This window comes from Crocodylus siamensis, chromosome 9, assembly GCF_052110815.1.
Source record: "Crocodylus siamensis isolate JL-2025a chromosome 9, ASM5211081v1, whole genome shotgun sequence".
NCBI lineage: Eukaryota > Metazoa > Chordata > Crocodylia > Crocodylidae > Crocodylus > Crocodylus siamensis.
Window position 1 is genome coordinate 61,951,028 of NC_143403.1, and position 19,699 is coordinate 61,970,726.

General features: G+C 41.4%; 1 protein-coding gene across 10 annotated transcripts in view; it reads right to left on the reverse strand.

Moving 5' to 3' along the window:
* Nucleotides 1-19,699, reverse strand: part of FBRSL1 (fibrosin like 1) — a 679,286-nt gene that overhangs the window by 338,411 nt on the left and 321,176 nt on the right. For 8 of the 10 annotated variants that reach the window (XM_090062037.1, XM_090062034.1, XM_090062032.1 and 5 more), the window contains one exon: nucleotides 9,117-9,152. The exons of the other annotated variants lie outside the window; for them this stretch is intronic. In XM_090062037.1, the coding sequence (XP_089918163.1) occupies nucleotides 9,117-9,152 (36 nt within the window). The remainder of the gene's footprint in view (nucleotides 1-9,116; nucleotides 9,153-19,699) is intronic. 10 annotated transcript variants of the gene reach the window in all.

The window sequence follows — 19,699 nt, forward strand, 5'->3', positions numbered from 1 at the left end:
GAATCCATGCCAGAAAGAGGTTAGGAAACCAGGCTCTAAAAGGTAATGAAACAGAAGGAGTTCAAGTGGCAGAAAATTCCCACAAAAACAAAGCAGGGCAAAGATTTATGAACAGTAGCGTTACATGTTTTCAATGCCTGCACGTTCCTGCCCTGTGATGGGCTGAAAAGATAAGAGAGCAGCTGCAATGGAACACAGTCACACCTACAAACTGAAGATTAGGCAATTTAAACTGGAGTTAAAAATTCCCTGTAGGGAATCAGTCTGGCATCACCAGAACATCTTAATAATACAAGTAACAGCCAACTTTCAGCATGGCAAGTACTTCAGTATAGATTGCCACCAACATCTTTGCTGGAATCGTTCACCAAAAGGAACAGGTGGGTGAAAAGGCAGAGCACTTTGAGAGTCGCTATATTTTGTACTGCACGGTGATTCACATCTGGTGCAAGCTCTACTTACAAGATCTCATAGTTTTGCCCTTGCCCTGCATTTCCTAGCTTTCTTGAGTTTAGATCGGCCTTCTGTTGTCATTTAAGCAAGTCTTTTATGGTTTCATTTATTTATTTGTCATACAAAGGAAAAAGGCATCTGGGTATTATTTCAATTTCTAAAAACTTACCAGCCAAGTCATGGTGTGTGTGACTGAAATTTATGGCCAGGAAATGGGAAGCCTAAACTCAAAGTTGGTGTGAAGTGAAAACACTGATACAGCACAAGTAGCGTCTCGCTCAGTTGATGCTACTCAATCCTTCATTTCTAATTAAAAGTGCCTTTGGTGAAATATCCAAGCTCTCTACTTCCCTTTTCCCACGTGTCTAAGGGCTGGAAGTTTCTCTTTTCTTTTCCCATCCAGAGTAAGGCAGCCCAGGAAATTTGGTCTCCTTTTTTGGAGCAAACAGATGTTTGTTCTCTATTGAAGCCTTTGGGCTGATCCATCGCTGTCTTTCTTTCAAAGATGAGAGTGGCATCATTTCTCAACTCAGGCTCCTCCCCTCCTGAAGGGAGTGTTACCTTCCTTCTGAAGATGCAGCTCCACTTCTCAGTGTGCTGTACATATTTAATGGCTTGTTAAACTGTAGTCAGCCTGCAACACTACGGGGAAAAAAGAAACCCCAACCCACAAAGTTGATTCCATCCCAGCCCCCAATTTGCAGTTTTCATAACACTGTGTTAAATCTTGAAGGTGTTTTTAGAAACCCTGCTAGGTGTGATATCCGACTCAGGCTTTTATCTGTTGCTTCATTAACAGCACAGCCGCACCTTGTTTCTTATCAAGAAAGTGACAGAACTGATCATGGAAAGTTCTCTCTAACCTGCAACAAATAAGAACCCTTTTTTTTTTTTTTTTTGCAGGTATAGGTGGTGGTAAGAGGAGGAGAAAAAAGGAGGAGAAAAAAGGAGGAAAAGGTGATGTGTCAGATCAGGTGAAAGGTGAAACCTCGTGTACATATTTGATGTATGCAAAACTACCATATTTCCTCAAATATAAGATGAGGGTCCCTGCCTCAATCAGCAGGGGGAACAAAGCCCCTCACCTTATATTTGCATGCGAAGTGGAAGGGGGAGCAGGTGGCTGCTATGGCTGTGACTCTAGACCCACAGGAGCCTCCTGCCCCCCTTTACTTCCCCTCTGCAGATTCTGCACCCTCCCACCCCCACCCAACCCCCTACTTCTCTCCCCCGGCTCTGGTTCAGGCTGCCGTCTCTTCCGGGCACACAGCACATGGAAACTCATTCCCCGGCCCAGCCAATCAGCAGTGGCAACACTGCTGCATGCCCAGGCAGGACCACGTGAGCTTCCACATGCTGTGCTCCTGGAGGGAGCAGCGTCTGCCAGTATAGAGTAGCGGGGGGGAAGAGGCAGAGACTGGGGTAACAGGAGGAAGGAAAGAGGCAGAGACGGGGGGAGTGGGAAGAGGCTGTGGGGAACTGGAGATGAACAGGATGCAGGGGGCTGGTGGGGCAGGAAGGCTGAAAGGGGAAGCAGTGGGTGGGGCAGAGGGCAAGGGGGGGGCCGCCTGACTCATCCCTCCCCTTTCCCCCCTAGCTACTGCTTTCCCTGATGTAGCAGTGGGGGAGGGGAGATTCAAGACAACCCTCCAGTACGTAGATTCTATACCTGGAAAACTGTAACCAATTTATACATTTTGTTATACAGAGTCTAATTATTGTGAGGGGCATCTTATATTCAGGTTGTCTTATATTTGTGTAAATATGGTAAATTAAACATTCTCCATTGCACATTATTTTTCTTGTTGTTTAACATATGCAAAACATCATCTGGAAACGGCTTAACAGAAACTGCACGTGTACAGGGGAAGGAACATGATAATTAATAAGATTGCCAATATTCTCTCAAGCAAATATAATACATGCTAAGGTTGGACCAGTGTTCTCCTGCTGCATCTTATTCCACAGGTAATTAGGCCAACATAACATTTGCCCTCTCTTATATTTCTGCACCAGTGTTCTGAGTTAATGACACTTATCTCTTTTGCCGTTTCTTTTCGTTCAGTGGTTTTGGGTGTAGGTTTCAGTAAGAGTTTATAAAATGAGATAAAACAGTAGAGCATAAATTTCTTCCACCATCTTAATTTCCTCTGATTAGTCTACACCAGCATGAAAGGCAATAAACAGGTTAACTCCGGATCTTTTTTTTCGGTTTTTTTTTTTGGTTGGTTGGTTTGTTTTTTTTTTACAGTCCACAGAAATAGGATATATAAAATCTTTGCCCAGATGGTCAAAGCTCATATTGATAATACAAGCCCACAACAGAATGAAATAAAAGCCCCAAGGGCCCCAGTCGCCTGCACTCTTTGTAGTGCACTGTTAGCATCCGTATCGTGGATCCTGACCAAAATAGATTTCTAGTCTGTTCCATTTATTTTTGGTAAACAGAAAGGGAAGTAAGCAGAGAGTGAAGAAAAGATATGGGAAAAGAGCCTAGCACGAACAACAAGGTGAAAACAGCTGAGACGCAGATAATAACACAGGCTGACTTATTACACAAGAAAAGCTACAAGACGCACAAGACAACTGCCTTAGGACATTCTTCATCATAAAGTCCAGAAATAAAGATCAGATAGTCTCAAAATCCTCTGTCTTCTCTCTTGGGCAGAATGTAATCCTTTCCAGACTCGGACACTCGAGATGGATATGGGCCGGCTCTGTATTGCACCATGCAAGGCCACTGACAACCAGGCTATCCTGCCTAATCGGGCAGGGGAGGGGGGCTTTTTGAAGATGAGTCTGTGTAACAATAATGTCTTTCTACACAGACTAGAGTTTGGATTCTCCCTTCCCCAGAAATGGGAGGGGAGGAGATTAAAAAAATAAAAGTGGTAAAAATCAGATACCAGTCATATGCCCAGTCCCTCAAGGGGATCTTGCAGGCTCGTGGTGTCAGCTGGCTGTACTTGCATTAGAGCTTGCGGGTTTATGTAAATCAACGTCATCCAATTATGCTTATGTCTTATAAACAAAGGGGCGCCATTGTGTATCTGTTACGTTTTCGATATGGCTGCTATGTGAGCCTCACAATCAGACGCTCTGCCAATGCCACTGACTCAGACGGACTGAAATGTAGCCAGCAAGGGCCCTTTGTGCTTATTTATGGCTGTGGGGATGAGTGAAAATTTATGGGACTTTTCATCATAATTAAAAGCAGACGTCATTTAATAGGAAACAGATTTTGAGAAAAGGGAACTTTTAAAGGAAAATGTGTGCCAAGGGTATGCGTAGCCTCTGCTATTTGTATAGTTGAAATATTTCAGTTTATTTACAATTGTGCTTTTGCCCAAGTTTTTCATAGGGTACTTCAAAAGAGTCCAAAAGCCATTTAGAGGCCTGAAATAACATGCGTGCTAATCTTCCAGCAACATTTCACTTCATGGATCACAGAAGCCTCAAAGGACAAGGGCCCAGCTCCTCAGCTGGTTTAAGTCGAAATAGATCCGTTGACTTCGACTTGACTCAACTCAAAAACTTGTATGGCACCTTGAATTGCAAGAAAAGCACACCAAACAGAATCCCAAAACATTTATTGAGTGATACACATTGGTCTGGAGTTAATCCAAACACAGGGACAATGAGGTTCTGATCAAATGAGGATGCTTAGAAACACAATAAAGGGAAATTGTGAAACATCAGGAGATTCAGACCAAGGTGCAGTTACAGTTCTGGTCTGCAGGGAAAGCAGTTTATTAATTTACCAAAATGGTAGCCCGTAGGTATTTAATGCAGTTAATCCTGCAGGACGGGAGAGTCAGTGTGTGATGGGAAGGGTTGATAGCCACGCACACAGAGTATGAATGCTATAAGCAGCAAGTCTTGGAATATTTTTTTCCCTTTCACTGTCCCAAGCAGGAGATCTTAATCTCCCCATTTAAAGAACACACACCACACAAGCACGCACGTGGGTCCCTAGGTAACAGAAACTATTCTCCCAGAAGAGGAGAATTATCTGCAACTTCATTTAGACCCCCGACCAACACTTCTCCCTAATTGGCTACTGTCATATTCCCATTCTCGTACACTCGTCTTCTGGCTGACTGCACTATTTCTATTGCATCTGTATCCCAAGGGACTGACTGTTCTAACCCCGGGTCACGCTCCTCCGCCTACCCTCAGAGCAGGGGGTGCTGCCACCTACTACTTCTAGGCCACTCTTCAGGGTAGATGTTTGGTGAGACTCAATGAAATACATATTTGATGACACAAAAGCTTACGCCTTTCTAAAGGAGTTAGTCTCTAAGGTGTCACCCAGTCCTGCCTTCTGCTTCACTTCACACTGACACAGCTAATTACCTCTTTCTCTACAGCAGTGAGAGAATGAGACTCTTCCAGACTGAAGGAGGGGATGGCTGCAGGGCCGAGGTTTACTGGTGAAGATGGGCTCTGGAAGCCTGCATGGTGCTTGCCTCACTCACATAAGGTTTGAGGTTTGTATGTATTCTTGCATGAGAGTTACATCCTGGGAGGGAAGGAGGGAGGACGCACTGAGCACCGAGATGAGTTTCGATGACTCAAAAGGGAGAAAAATCATCTTCAAACTCTCTGCGAGCCTTATGTGTTTTACACACTCCTTGATATCCATGATCTTCATATAAATTATCTGAGATACTGGTTTCCGCTCTTCAACAAGAAAGATGTAAAATTGACTGAAGTTGATGGGCTGCCAGGAATCTGACTAAGCTGCAAAGAGTTTGATATTTTACAGCAGCAGCAAGTAAAAATCAGCTGCATTTGTTGCCAAATGTGTGTTACTGTTGTTATCTTTTTTAAACTATCATTCTGTTTCAAGACCAAAAAAATCCAAATGAAGAAAACTAACTTTATACATTTTGTTTGTTCCAATGTGTACCCACAGACAGGTTGGTACACTCAATCTGTATCCGCCACGTGCTTTCACGTTTGTTCTCTACTATATTTTAGTCCCCTCCATTGTATAAGAGAAACAGCTGCACAGATGTTCTATAAATAAACCACATGATTTATTTGAAGGGGTTTTTATTACCACGTAATTCCCACTATTGTCCCGTCTTCATCTCCTCCGTAAAAAAAAATGAGTTAAGTAAACTTTAACCTAGACTTATGGATGTGCAGCACTCTACATTTTCAACAGTTGTGTCTTTTTTTGGCTGTTAAATCAGGTACACCTCATGTAGTCCCTGGCATTTGTTACTGTGTCCATTGCAACTAGTTTCTAAGTGCATTGTGTCATAAAACCATAATGTACAACTAGCAAGTACGCTTAGGAGAGCATTCCAATAACTTCTAAGTCTACAAGTAGATAGTTTGAAAAAAGTCAGGGAGTTTTTTTTAAAGGATATGCCTTTCTTAAGCTGCTATCCAGAGTCTGTTTGTCTGTTCGCTTTCTAAGTGCATTGTGTCATAAAACCATAATGTACAACTAGCAAGTACGCTTAGGAGAGCATTCCAATAACTTCTAAGTCTACAAGTAGATAGTTTGAAAAAAGTCAGGGTGTTTTTTTAAAGGATATGCCTTTCTTAAGCTGCTATCCAGAGTCTGTTCGCAAGAGGCACATTCCTGACGCACAGAATGAGACCGAGAATCTCAAATCTTATTCGTGTGCACGAGAAACATGGAAGAGCCAAGGAAGATAGGTCATTGACCTCCTTACACATTCTATCTACTCACTTCTCAACCTAGAAAAATGCATATTTAGCACATAAGAAAAGGGCATGAAACTCACACTAAACTCCTTATGAGATAAAACCTTTACTAAGTTCATTAGCATAATTAATGAAGTTAACAGGCTTTGTTGGGGTGCCCAGCACTCAACAATCATGTCCATTATTTAGGCACCTACATTCACTTTTCTGCCTAATTGTGAGTCCAAAGTATCACCATCTTGTCTCTGGTCTATAGCTTGCATGAGAGCAGCTAGCTAAAACATTCAATATATAAGCTGTTTTGACCAAAAGTAAAAAATTACACAGTATTCTCTCTCTTCCCTGATTGAATGAGCTTAAATATGAGCACTGGAAAATATTCATGATAATGGATTTCAAATTCTCTTTCTGCAAGAAGGCATTTCCTTAAAACTTTCTGTTTCTGTGAACATTCCTAAATATAAACTCATCTGCAAGGATAATTGAAGAAAGCAAATATGAAAGAGTGCAGATTCAAGGTAAGCCTGTTAAAAATAGGAGCATGCACAAAAAAACTTGTGGTGTTTGAACAGCTGTTTGTGATACCCAGTGCAGCCACCCTGCATAATAACTTTATATATCATCATTTTGCAGGTGACAGCCTTCAACAACATAAGCCACACACACATATCAAGGGGATATGAAAAAAGTATAAGAAACAGTGTCTCCATCGCACATTGCTCTTGCAAATGCTATTTTTTTAAATGTGCTTTCACCATTTCTGGCAAACAATCTCTTTGATGTAAACAAGGGCAGTGTCAAAATACTGACTGAGTGTTTAAAATACAGCTGGTTCTCTGAGAAAATGAAACCTTTGCAATATATTACGGACAACCCCTAGTTTGAGGCCAGTCTTGTTGAATCAGCGGTTAAAACATCTCACTGCCACCAGGGAGAGGCAGCTTCCAAGTTAAGTTTGGGCCAGCAAGGTCTGGCAATGTTAGAAGCAATAATCTGGCCTTATGCTGAATCAATTTAGAATAGCATCATCGTCTTGAGGGAAGTGGTCAGACTCAATAGCTGGTAGATGATGATGAGGCAGAAGGCAATAAAATAAGGAAAATGACAATCCAGATGGAAAGGCAACCTGAGCCCTGAGCTAAGACTGATCTCAAAGTAATGCCATGGGGTGTTAGGAACTCCCACCTCGTTTGCCAGGCTCTGGGTTGGTAAATAAAAGACACTGCTATGACAAACCACTACCAGTTGTCAGACGAGGAACTAGACAATTTAAGATCAGGTATTCAAGAGACAAAAGCAGATTTCTTATCAGTCAGCAATAGAAAAAACTACCAGATGATTTATTGGTTCAGGGACTTTGAAGAATCCTTTTGGCCTTTTTCCATTAAGATTTCAAAGCCCACGTTACGGCAAGTGGAAAATCGTTTAATTTCCAAATTGTGCCCTGAGACATAAAATTTGTGGAGATGATTCGTTACTATTTATATAATGCCATGCATGGTGCTTTACAGACAAAGAGAAGGCATAACCTGTGCTTTAAGGTATATTAATATAAATCGGTGGATCCAACCATTTGTATGCAAGAAAAACAGAGCTCAAATATTTTGGGGGGGACTTCAGCCTCATGCTAGAACAAAAGGCTCTTAAGTTTTTTTTAAACAAGGATACTTACCTGAGCTCTAAAACCAGAACACAACCAATCAGGTTCATAACACTCCCCAGTGTCTGCGGGTACTCAGCACCAGCAAGAAGCATTTCCATTGCGCCAGTTTAGACCATTACACAGTTCACATTATTAAACACTCTCGGTTACTTTAGAGGATGACTCAGGAATTTTATACTTTGATTATGAAGTTGATTTAATGACCTCCTACCCTAACTCCATAATCTCCTGATAAAAGGGATCTGTTGTGAGTCTTGCTACCAGGCATGCACTCTGGGCCATTCACCCAGGAGGCAAAAGCTCATGTTGCGATAAGGCTTGCAATGGCAGTGGTTACTGTCAATAACTGTACAGAGGAATTGTTAAATGGGTTAAGAGTCTTCTTTCTAATTCAAATTAGCATACAACTTCACTTACAATTTGAACACTAGTAATCAGGAACTACATGACATGTTGGCAGACCAACGGCACCGTCATTCTGGACTTCTAATACCATTCATTTCTCAGAGTCGTGTGTAATCCAGAACTCACTAAGTAGTGTCTTACGTAAACAGCCTGCACCTGGTGTCTCATCTCTCATATCTGTTCTATACATTTATATGCCTGATTTTTCAAATGGGTGAATGCAAACACTGTATAGCCAAATGAGAACATCACATTTACCAGGTAAAATATCATTACTGCACATATAAATAAGGTATCTGCACAACCGAATGGCCAGTTAAACATCATGATGGCACTGCATACTCATGTAATTATATCTAACTACCTTTGAAACCTGGGTCCTATGACATTACCCGTGATGATGGCATCTTTGTTTGCTCAAGGTAAAAGCATTAATGTCACTCAGTTCTCGTAGTGAATGAGATTAATTCTGCCACTACCAGTCATACAGCTCAGTGTTTGACAGCAAGAGAATTTTGTCTTCAGTTTTTGATTTGACTGAAGGCTCACAGCTCCTTTTAAAACAAGAGTAATTTTGTCTGGGTTTATTTTATTTACTCATAGCAAGTGTTGTTGTTTTTGCTGTTCTAGTTTTGAGGAAATATCCCAGGGACTTTTAATTCTTGGAAATCTTCGCCCTTTTGTAATAAATCCCAGTAAGAATGAAGAAAAAAAGAGCCCCTAAAAATAGGCTATTTAATGCTCTCTCAGGTGCAGAAACGGCTTTGCTAGATACACAAGACAGTGCTTTGCTCAAAGGCTGTTTTTCATGTTTTGTATTCCCTTGATGTCAATGGATATGCAACAGGTAATATAAACCTCTGCAATCAGCAGTAACAGAAATGAAAGAATTAGCTGTAAATTGACTTACGGAATAGCCTCTTCCTGAAAATGACTGAGCAGAACTCTGTGGGAGGAAACAATATGCCATAGTAAGTAAGGCAAGTGATCATGTGTACTATAATATATATATATATATATATTTAAAAAAAAAAAAAACAACCCAAAAACCTTTTATTGAGATTCTCCACACCCCAATATTTCTTTGGGGAAAACTTTACAAACAAAACACCTCTTAAGTTATTTTCTGACATTCTACGTATTGCCACAGGAGTAACTTTGTAAGAGCCAAAGAGCACTTGCAGGTGGTGGCTTCATGCCTGCTTCATACAACGATGCAATAGCTACAGTGGGGCTTCAAAAGCACCTTTCAATTGATGCAAAGGATTCTCATTTAATTCACAGTGTAGTCTTGATAGACGGTTAGATTCAAGAATGCAATCAAATATGGGCTTAAATCCAGCCCTATTCAGGATACCCTTAAGTGAGACTTTTAAGGAACTTGAGCGTGTGCATAAAGCAAGTCTTCTTGAGTGAGAGCCTGGAAAAACTGTTCCATGGACTATCTCCTCCCTCCTCACTCATGCTTGAGCAGACCATCTACCACACTCTTCTCTGCGATCATGTGAATCATCTACTCTTCATCACTGTGCTGCCTCCCTGTGAAAACTATTTCCACTACTAACTGTGAACAGAAGCTGCAACAGGCTGCTGTAAAGGGTCAGGGGAGCAGCGGTAGCAGCTGAAAACGATGAAGAAGGGACCTGCATCACGTAACCAGCCAGTCCTCCAGCACCTGCTCCATAGGCATGGGCCAAAGATGCTCTGCAGTCATTATGTCCCAGAGAACCCATGGTAGGGTAGTTAAATTTTATTGCCTAATTTATACGTGGATAACATGGTATAGAATGATTAAGAGAAAGTTTCATAGCATTTAGGTAAAGAGATTACACTAAAAACAAGGAGTCCTAGCTCCCCATTTCCCAAGGTATTCTAATGGACGCTGGATCCTTAACAGAACCACTATGGGGAGTATAAAGTGTGGTTCCAAGGTCAGATTGATAAGATTTTCTTCTGCTGCTCAGGCGGCAACAGTGACAGGAATCATATACCACCCTACCAGAACATTACATAGTACCAAGTTCCTGAGTTATTAAAGTGAAATGACTGCAAAATATGGTAAGCATCAGAATTTTTTTTCCCAGTAACTAAAAAACCATCTGTATTATTACTCTGCAGTTTTATGGATAGAAGCCACACAACTTAGATTTGCTTGGATCTAAGGCTTCCAGGCTGCATAGGAAAAGAGAAGCTGACTGGGAGCTATCTGCCATTAATAACAAATTAAATTGCTTACTGTATATACGTTTCAGCTTCTAACACATTAGATGCAGATTTGACCTCTGCCTCTAAACATTACAAAAGTTTCAGAGCTATAAAATAAACCTTTTAATGTAAAGTGGCTGAAAATAAAGCTATAGAGTGATGAAATGAAGGGCAGTGATATTTATGGGATTTCTGAGCTGTTAAGACCAAAAATATCTCAAATACTAATAAAATAAAATTAAAAAAAAATGGAACTGATCAGAATGTACAGGAAAGCTTAAAAACAACATTGCTCCCTTTACATAAAGATATTGGATAGATTAATTCAATTACCTATTCTTCCACTGTTGATAGCTTCCCCTCCAGTTAATTCACCAAATTTCAAAAACTGAAGTGCACAGAGAATTGAGAATGGGTCAATTTACTTCCTCTGAAAGTGGCAGGTGGAAAGGGACTAAGGTGAATGCCCTTGAAATTTCAGGTTAAATACAGACCCTGACAATGTTTAGCAAAATAATAATAATAATACCACCACCAGGTTTATTAAAATCTCCCTTCTGGGATTTTAAAGATGAAAGCAGCAATTAGTCCATAAGGTGTTATTTCTGGAAATTAAGATCTGACACTGTTTACTCTGTCATTTTTCACAGTTAAAAAGTTCTCTGTTGCAAAGGTATTTCTCCCCAGCATTATAATATTAAATGTCCTGGAACTGAAAAAATTGGATGACTTTTTCTTGGTGACTTTTTATTGCACACGTAAGGCTAGTAATTGTTGAACACACTGGATCTAATGCTTAAAATTCTTTCCGGCACCTCACACATTTAGAATCAGAGAGTCAAAACCAGCCCTTTCAGAGCAGTTTGCAATAGATTTCCCTCATATCCACTAGAGGCCCAAATACTCCTGCTTCCTGGGGGAGCCGGGTACGTTCCAAGAATCCATATCAAATTGCTGCAACCAGAACCCCTGAAAACTATAACTGATGAACACCATAGGAGTACCAGACTGCAGTAGCATGCAAAACGTAAGCCTCTTAATAGGCACTCCAAATGTGAGAGCCCTTTTGGTTCTATTTTAGAATAAACCAGGAAAAGAAACTAATGGGGCCCAATCCTTAACATTTTTATTTATTCCTTATGTAATGAACTGTGGCAGCATATATGCAGATATAATTAAACCCTGTTGAACTGAATTCAATTTTCAACATTGTTTCTGTTTCAAAATCTAACATGCAATTTGTGAAAAAGTTAGGAGCACATGCTTGTGTTGCTTACCAATCTGTGCTGACCAAAGCCAGCAGGGTGACAGTTGGGAAACAAGATACCCCAAGAACCCCAAGGCATAAGCCTTTCTGTTAAGGAGACCAGACAGCATTAACTGCCATAGGAGTAGCATTTGTGTGATATAGATACCTGCTCACAGAGAAAGAGCTGCAACCAATAACCGTTTGCATGAAGGTCGTACATCTCTTTATGATTTTCCAATTTCAAGTGGGTTTGATTCATCAACTTAGGCCTTGTCTTCACTGTTAAAAAAGATGTATTTTTTACATTTCAGGGTAACTAATGTGTGTGAGCTACCCCAAGGCAATAACACAATGGAGACAAGGCACTTTGGTTTGATCACAAGGGAAACTTGTGGTAGTATATACATACGGCTGACGTCGGTAAAACTAAAGAACCTTGTTGTCTTCAATGTATTTTCACTACAGCAGAACTCATGTGTTTTAGCTACCCCTACATAAACAATATACCTTTCTAGCAGTGAAGGCCAGGCCTTGGCGTTGAAAGGCTCTACTATCACATGCCCTTTTGAGACATCCAGGCACTCTGTAATTTTGTTTTTAAAATTTCTTTCCTTATTCCTTAAAAATATCGCGTGATTATAATTAGAGAAAATATCATTACAAAAGTAGGGTTGCATGACAGACCTTTGGCTGGGCCTTCAATTAAGAGTTATGTCCTTCATATTAAAATAGATGTTTTCTTCCCAGAATATTTTGATGATGCAAAAAAGAAATGGCCCTGACTAGTTTTGGAAATGATCAGAATTACCAGAAAATTGTACATGAAAATTGGAAATCGTTTACCGTGGAATATTTTTTGTTATTTTTTATTATTTTTAAAAAAAATTTAAATTTGCCATTTTTGTTTTGGCTAAACTATTCTATGACTTTGGCCTGGAGTCACAAATAGGTTTTGGCAAAGGACTCATCAGCTCTTCACCCAACATTTGTTTAGCTCTAGTAACTCTTTGCTACCTTCTCCTTGGGATCTGAGGGAGAGATGCCAAGCATCTTGGGGCACGTCACAGATGAAACCTGGAGCAGAACGGGGACCTGAAAGAACCAGGGTCTCTCAAATCCTACGTTAGAGCTCTAACCACGGGACCAGCCCTCTTCTCTGATCACAGGGTCAAATTTACCTTCTGTCCAATACACTCAGGCTGACGGTGCTAGTCAGCATGCTGAGGAATAAATAAAACTGAAAAAAAGAAAAAAACTAGTTGAGGTGAGTTTTCTGAGTAAAACCTTACCAAGAAGTAACAAAAGAGATTTCTGTTTTCCAAGGGTCTCATGCTGTTTAACCAGCTTTCTAGTCGGGTTGAATTTCAGAAAAAAGACAACAAAATTTTCTACCAGTCTTTCCTGGTATATAATATGCCTGTCACTAAAAGTGTTAATTCAGGTAGGACCAGATATCTCCTGTCCCAGTGATGGGCCTCATAAAACCAGACACATTTTGATGAGAGGGAGGAGAGCAAGAGTAGGGAATATGCCATGGCTTAAGCAGGACAATTTTTATGCAATGAGTCCCTTCAATCACACCCTTCCCTATGCCAATACGAAGAGTTCAGTTAACTCGCTAAAGGCCAGAGTGTGTCAGATGTTCACGTACACTAGAAACCAGGACTTGCACCTTGCACTGTTACCTTCTGCATTGCTCTGTGTGGGTATTTGCTAGATGAACCAGACTTTTGAAGACAGGAGCTATACACCGTCACAAGTCAACAGGCCTGTTCTATGCTCTTCGTAGATCAGACTGGGATTTCACGAGGTGACAACTGCAGCTAACGTTTAAATCATGTGCCTGCAGAGTGCCTTGTCCAAAAACCACCTCTGGACAGCTCAAGTTCCTCCCTCCATTCAGATAAAGCAAACGCCTCACTATAGGCCTATCCCAGGCGTGCAGCTTTACTAATTCCTGCCATTTTACCAGTCTTGCCATTTTGATGCATTAATGAAAATCCCAGCTCCTGAACATAACTTGTTATGTAAGGACAGGGGGGCTTTTATTTATTTTTTTTAAACAGGCAATTCCCCAGTCCTCAGTCTTTGCAGGAGACAACTTGGAAATGTGATGCCAATGAATCCTTAAGGGTCTAAAACCAAAAAGCAAGAAAACAGACTTCAGTTTACTTTAAGCTTGTGACTGTTAACCCATCTCAGCATTTTGGGGGAACTAGACTTTTACAATTGGCAATCATACCTTCTCAGTTATGCTACTTCAGTCTTACCTAGTATTTCTTCAGTTGTTCTATATACATCATTATAACTCAACCTCCCACCACCCCATCTACAAATGGGGAAATTTGAGCAGCAAGATTTGAGGCCAAATTTTCAGCATCCAGAGCTTTAGGTGCTGAACTACTGAAATCAGGCCTCAGGGAATTTGGCCCAGGTCACCCAGGTTCTCAGTGCAGACTATGCCTCAACTTCTTGACTGTCAGGTTTGTGCTAAACTGGAAAGAGCTCATCTTCCCCTTTTTCAAGTACAGCAAGACCACATTAGAAACCCACTCCCCACCTCTGCCCAAAATTCACTAAATTGTTTTTTCCTGACTCCATGCCTTACTTTGAGCCTTTTTAAACTCTAGCTCTTCCTCTACTTTTCTCCCCTCTGTAGCTCTACTAGTGCGTCTCTGCTTCATGTTTAGACTTTGACTGTGGCTCTTATTTGGGTATTCCCATCCCTACTATTTAAAGGAAGACTTTGGTATGCAGGGATAATGGAACACATGCGTTTCCATATTCTTTCTTGTCCCTCTCAGTCAAATCAAGCAGATATTTTTCCCCCCAGATGGTATCAACAATTTCCAACATAGCTCTGCTAACATAGCTCAGACTCTACTGACAAAGCCTTCTATTCTTCCTGTCTAAAACAAGAAGAACAGCTTTCCTACAATGAAAAGTTTTACTAGTACAGGTTTCTCTCACCAACCATGGTTTTGAGTATCCACACTTAATATTCTAGATACAATTTTGGCTACCACGGTATACAGTTTTGAGTAACCACGGTTTTCTGTGGCCATGCATCAGCCCGCCACCTCCCATTTTTCCCCGTAAGCCTTTTGTTTTGCCAACCATGGGTACTTTCAGGAGCGTAGCCCCCACGGTTGGCAAGGGAAACCAGTACTATTCATTTCTGACGTGAAGCCATTCATCTTCTTCTATCTACTAGTTGGTCTCACCATATCATTGCCACTGTGAAATGCTGATTTGCAACTGGCAATTCTTTTTGCTATCAAATTATTAGGAGTATTATTTTTATTGGTATCACGACGGCAGCAAGAGTCCCCATTCAGAATCGGGCTCTCATTGTACTGGCCACTGTATCAACAGGCAACAGAAAAAGAGAGCATCTGTCCCAAAGAGCTCAAAATGTTAGCAGCCCAGGATTCCCACAAAGCTCCTTCAATGCTTCCCATCATTTACTATCTCACTCCTGAGCTCCACAAAAAGTGCTACCCATTCACCCAAGTCTTGACCCTGTGGTATTTTATTTCCACTGGCACCCAGCCTGAGCAGAGACAGTGAAGCAACATGTGCCAAAACCATGTGATGGTTTTGTGCAGTGGACAAATAGAGGCTTACAGTGAAAGTGCTGGACTCATTTTCACTTCAGAGGTTTGTTTGATCATTGTTCTGGGAAGGGGCTTAAACCTTAGGCATATCTAATGGACCAGGAGACTTGGAATACAGCCCTGGGACTTGCTATGATATTGCAGCTGCTTTAGTCCATTTGCCCCAGCAGGGGGCAGTGTAGTACAAAGAGTAGGACCAGGAGAAGGAGAAAAATAATCAGCCGGGTGGAACACAAAGAACAGTTCACAATAAATGTGCAGCTTGAATTAGAAATCACTGAAGCTTTATTGCACCCATCTACTGGGGACAGGATTACACATCCAGACTATATGGTAAGTTAAACACTGATCCAAGAATATTCAGAAAAGAGAAAGTCTCAGCATTTCCGCTCTCTCTTTGCTCGTTACATTTTAAACATACCATGGATGATGGTGATCGCTAAGGGAAGGCAAGAGAAGAGAGAGAAAACCCTAAATGACTAAGCAGAGGTGCTCGTGCTCCTGTGCACAGCCTAAATTAATCCCTTGAAAAGGAGAATTTTTTACTCTAAAGTGGCCAACACCTCTTGCAACGTATTTCCTAATCAGCTAGTATTTATGGTCGATATTTTATATTTCCAATTTCCCCCTAAGGGCTCACGAGAAATCTGCACACCTGCCAACCTTTTCAGCTGGACCAATAATTGCCAATTTGCTCTTTGCCTCAGTATATCACTCAATTTAGCCCTTGCTGTGCCCTGCATACATCCTCATTCATCTAGGTGCCCCCATGACAATTAGAGTGTTAGCTTCAGCTAACTAGGGCAACTATTCTACTAGGGTTGGAAGACAATTATTAGTCTATTTTCCCATCTCGTGGCAACAAAATTGAGAATCCGTGACAATTACATTCAGCAATTCTGTACTCTGCCTCCCGCCCCTCCTCCTCCCCCTCCCCCATCTTCCGAATATTTCAAATTATCACAGCTCTACTACCACATTCAAATTTTCCATGTTCACAGGGAGTGAGGGTTCTATTTAAATGATAATGAGGGACGATCCATTCAATTTAGTGAGGGAGAAAATCCATTAAAACGCAGGCAGTTCTTAAGCTGATGGGTCAAGAAAAAGATAAAACCTTTTTTAAAGCCATTATACAAGGCTCTATGTGGATTTTTACACTGTGCGGGACATCAGAAAAGATTAGGACAATTATGGAATGAAGCAAAAAAAAAAAACAAACCCAAAACAAAACACCCAAACCTCCCACTTTTACTTGGGTCAACACAACAAAATAGCAATGGGGCTTATTGGCCTCTTAATTCTCTGGTAACGTCCAATTACCTTACTATGAAAGGCAGCAGAAGAAAATCCTATTTTGGAAAAGGCTGTTGATTGTGTGTTGGCCCTAAAGCAACCTGATCGGATGCTACAGGACAATCGGTTGAAGGGACTTTAAGTTTTGTAAAAGATTGAAAGGAAATTTTTATTTGAGCACTATGAGTATAAAACAAGTGGAAATCATATGCCCGCTCCCCAAACAGACGCAATCTGCCATGCAAACTTGGGTTCTTTTGTTTTCTCCTAAGAACTTCACCATATCCATCAAAAACCAGGCCCAACAAATGAAAGCTTTGCAGCCAGAGATGATCTCACTAGATCAAATACACATTTTCCCTTCCTGACGATCTATAATCAGCGGCACTCAGAGTAATGTCTGGAAAGATGTACTGTACAACACAGACTATTGCTGCTATATTATAAAGCTCTACAAGGAAAATTTGCTGCGCATCAAAGACAGAAGCAAAATCACGGCTGATGGTTTTGCGCGAGTGTAAAAGACGCACTCGATCAATCGCGTCACTTCAGTCTTTTTCAGGGTGTAATTATTTCACAACAGACCAGGCCACCTTTTGCCTTCGTGGTCCATTACAGACTAATGACATACATTAATGTAAGTAAAGCACAACATGCTGGCACCCCATTAAATAAGTCACCTCAAGAAACAGTTCAAATAAGAGAAACTAAGCTGGTCATAATAGCACCTTCTAAATGGAGAAGAGCAATGAGGGTGGAGGGGGAGCCAAAGCATGGCGGGGGGGGGAGGAGTGTGCCCTTCTGTGCTCCCAGGGTAATAATACTCAGTGTTATAGCCGATACTTTCATACATGCATCCCTGCACACCTGCTGTGCACCATATCTGCTATCACCTGCTTCATTTACTTTGCTGTTTCCACAAGTTAATAGGGACAGAGATGGGAGGTAAAGGCAACACAGAACAGGCGGCACAAGAGTACTGTGAGCCCCAATGCACAGAGAAACAGCAGGGCAGCTCCTTGGGGCTGAGCAAGCAATAGGCCAGGCACCTGAGGCAGCATGGTATGTCAGCAAGAGAAAGCGACTGCCCTGGGACAACTGTGGTGTAGTCTCAATTTGTAATCACTAGACGGCCCCTAAGGAAGACGACCCCCCACCACCATTCCCTTTAAAGCCTAAGTTCCCTACGAAGGTTTAATCCTCTGAGTGCCACACATACGGGGTCAAGTCAGTTCAGCTGTACACCATTCATCTGAGCAGCGAGCATCGGGGCCTGCTCATCCGAGAATCCAGCACTCATTTTAACTCTTGACAGCATGCACCGAACAACCCTCCCACCCCGCAAAAAAACAACACCCAAAGTTGGGTCTGCTTCCCCAGCTCTGTTCAAAGGTGTACAAGCAAACCGAAACCCCAGAGCCTTCGAAGACCAGCGCGGTGACCATCCCAAACAGACTACAGGACATTCACTGACATGCAAAGAAGGGGTAGATGCCAGTCAAATGACATCGCATTCGTCTAATAACAAACGATGTGCATGCTGCGATTTGCAAGCTTCTCTGTTTTTTTTTGTTTTTTTTTTTACCTGCTTAAATTACTTATTAGAAACACACTAATCTGACAGGGCCATAAAGGCAGCTTATTCAAAGTCCTAGTGGGTGCTCCAGCCCACTGGCACGATGGCTGGCAACCTCCAAGAACTGGATCTCCAGTTCTGGCTGAATTTCACTGGGGAAGTAACTGTCTTGAAGAAAGTTAGACACCCAATGAAACTCAACTCTTACTGGGCCTATAATTATGTGGGCTAAGGGAGGGTGGAGAAAAAGGCTGTGCCACTGGCTTACCAAGAAAATTCTGCGAGTAGTGTGGCTCGAACTGGTAGATCTGAATCTTTTATGACCCCCCCCCCATGCCCTCCCAGCTGTACTGATCAGCATCCATATTTCCAGATGCCTCAGGTCACACACTTGTCAAAAATGGTCACACACTTGCCACGAAGAGCCAAGGGGAGGGGTAAAGAGAACAGCGAAAAAAAAAAAAGGAGGGGGCGAAGGGGAGCCGTTTCTTGTCTAACAACTTACAGTCAAAAACAAATCACACAAAAAGATGATTTGCCAAAAGAGCTCCTAACCCCCTCCTTTCCCTTTCCAGTGCACTCGCATTCGTTATCCTGGAAGCAGATCACAGGGACATGTTATTTTTTTTCTTCCTCCCACCGTGTAGGCTGTTTACAGCGTCCCATTCACACTCAAAACATGTAGAGAGAATTTTCCCCCGTCACATTTCCCTGTCAGAGCTGTCAAGCCGAATCCCGCTTTAATCTGCCAAAAGCACTTTTCTGCTGACATTTTTAATAAATACTTTCAGCTTTTAAACACATTTGTGGGAGCCATTTTTTCCCCTTTTTTTTTTCCCTTCTTCTCCTGTAGAATGGGCTCTGAAAGCCTTAATAGCAAATACATTACGCTTATCAAAGGCTTTCTCCCCCCTTCCTTCTGCATCCTGAAGCAGAGGTAGTGTTTTCAATTTTAAAGCTAAATTAACTGTCCAATTGAATTTGGCTGGTGTGAGCTGTTTTCTGTGACAGGTTTTAGTTATGAAACATATTTTACATTAATAGAACTCAACATGAAAACCACTCGCTCTGGGATTTCTGTGGCTTGCCATTGAAATGTTAAATTTAATATTTCAGACATGCTCGTGCCAGCGTTTGATTATTGTTCTTCATTTAAATCTCTCCTAACGGGAAAGGTCCTAATTAGTAAAAAATCATGTTTTAATGAAGGCGAAATGCTAATTGCTAACACAAAAAGCCTTCACATAAAATTATCCCAGCACTGCCATTGATTTCTTGGTGACTCAAAAGCCCATTTGTGTGTTTACACACTAAGGCACCGTTTGCTTTTGTTTTATCATAACATTTCACTCAACCTAGCGGTGAATTTCCTGAGAGAAAGACAGCTTCTTACCACCAACCCAAAAAAGCTTCTCCTGTCTCGGAAGTAGGAAGCATAAAAATAGGTAGGCTGGCTTTGCAGCCACCATAATTGCATGCAGGAGATAAAAACAAAACCAGATGTAAAAAGCTTTCTTAACACAACTTTCCTCCCTTTTTTTTTTTTTGAA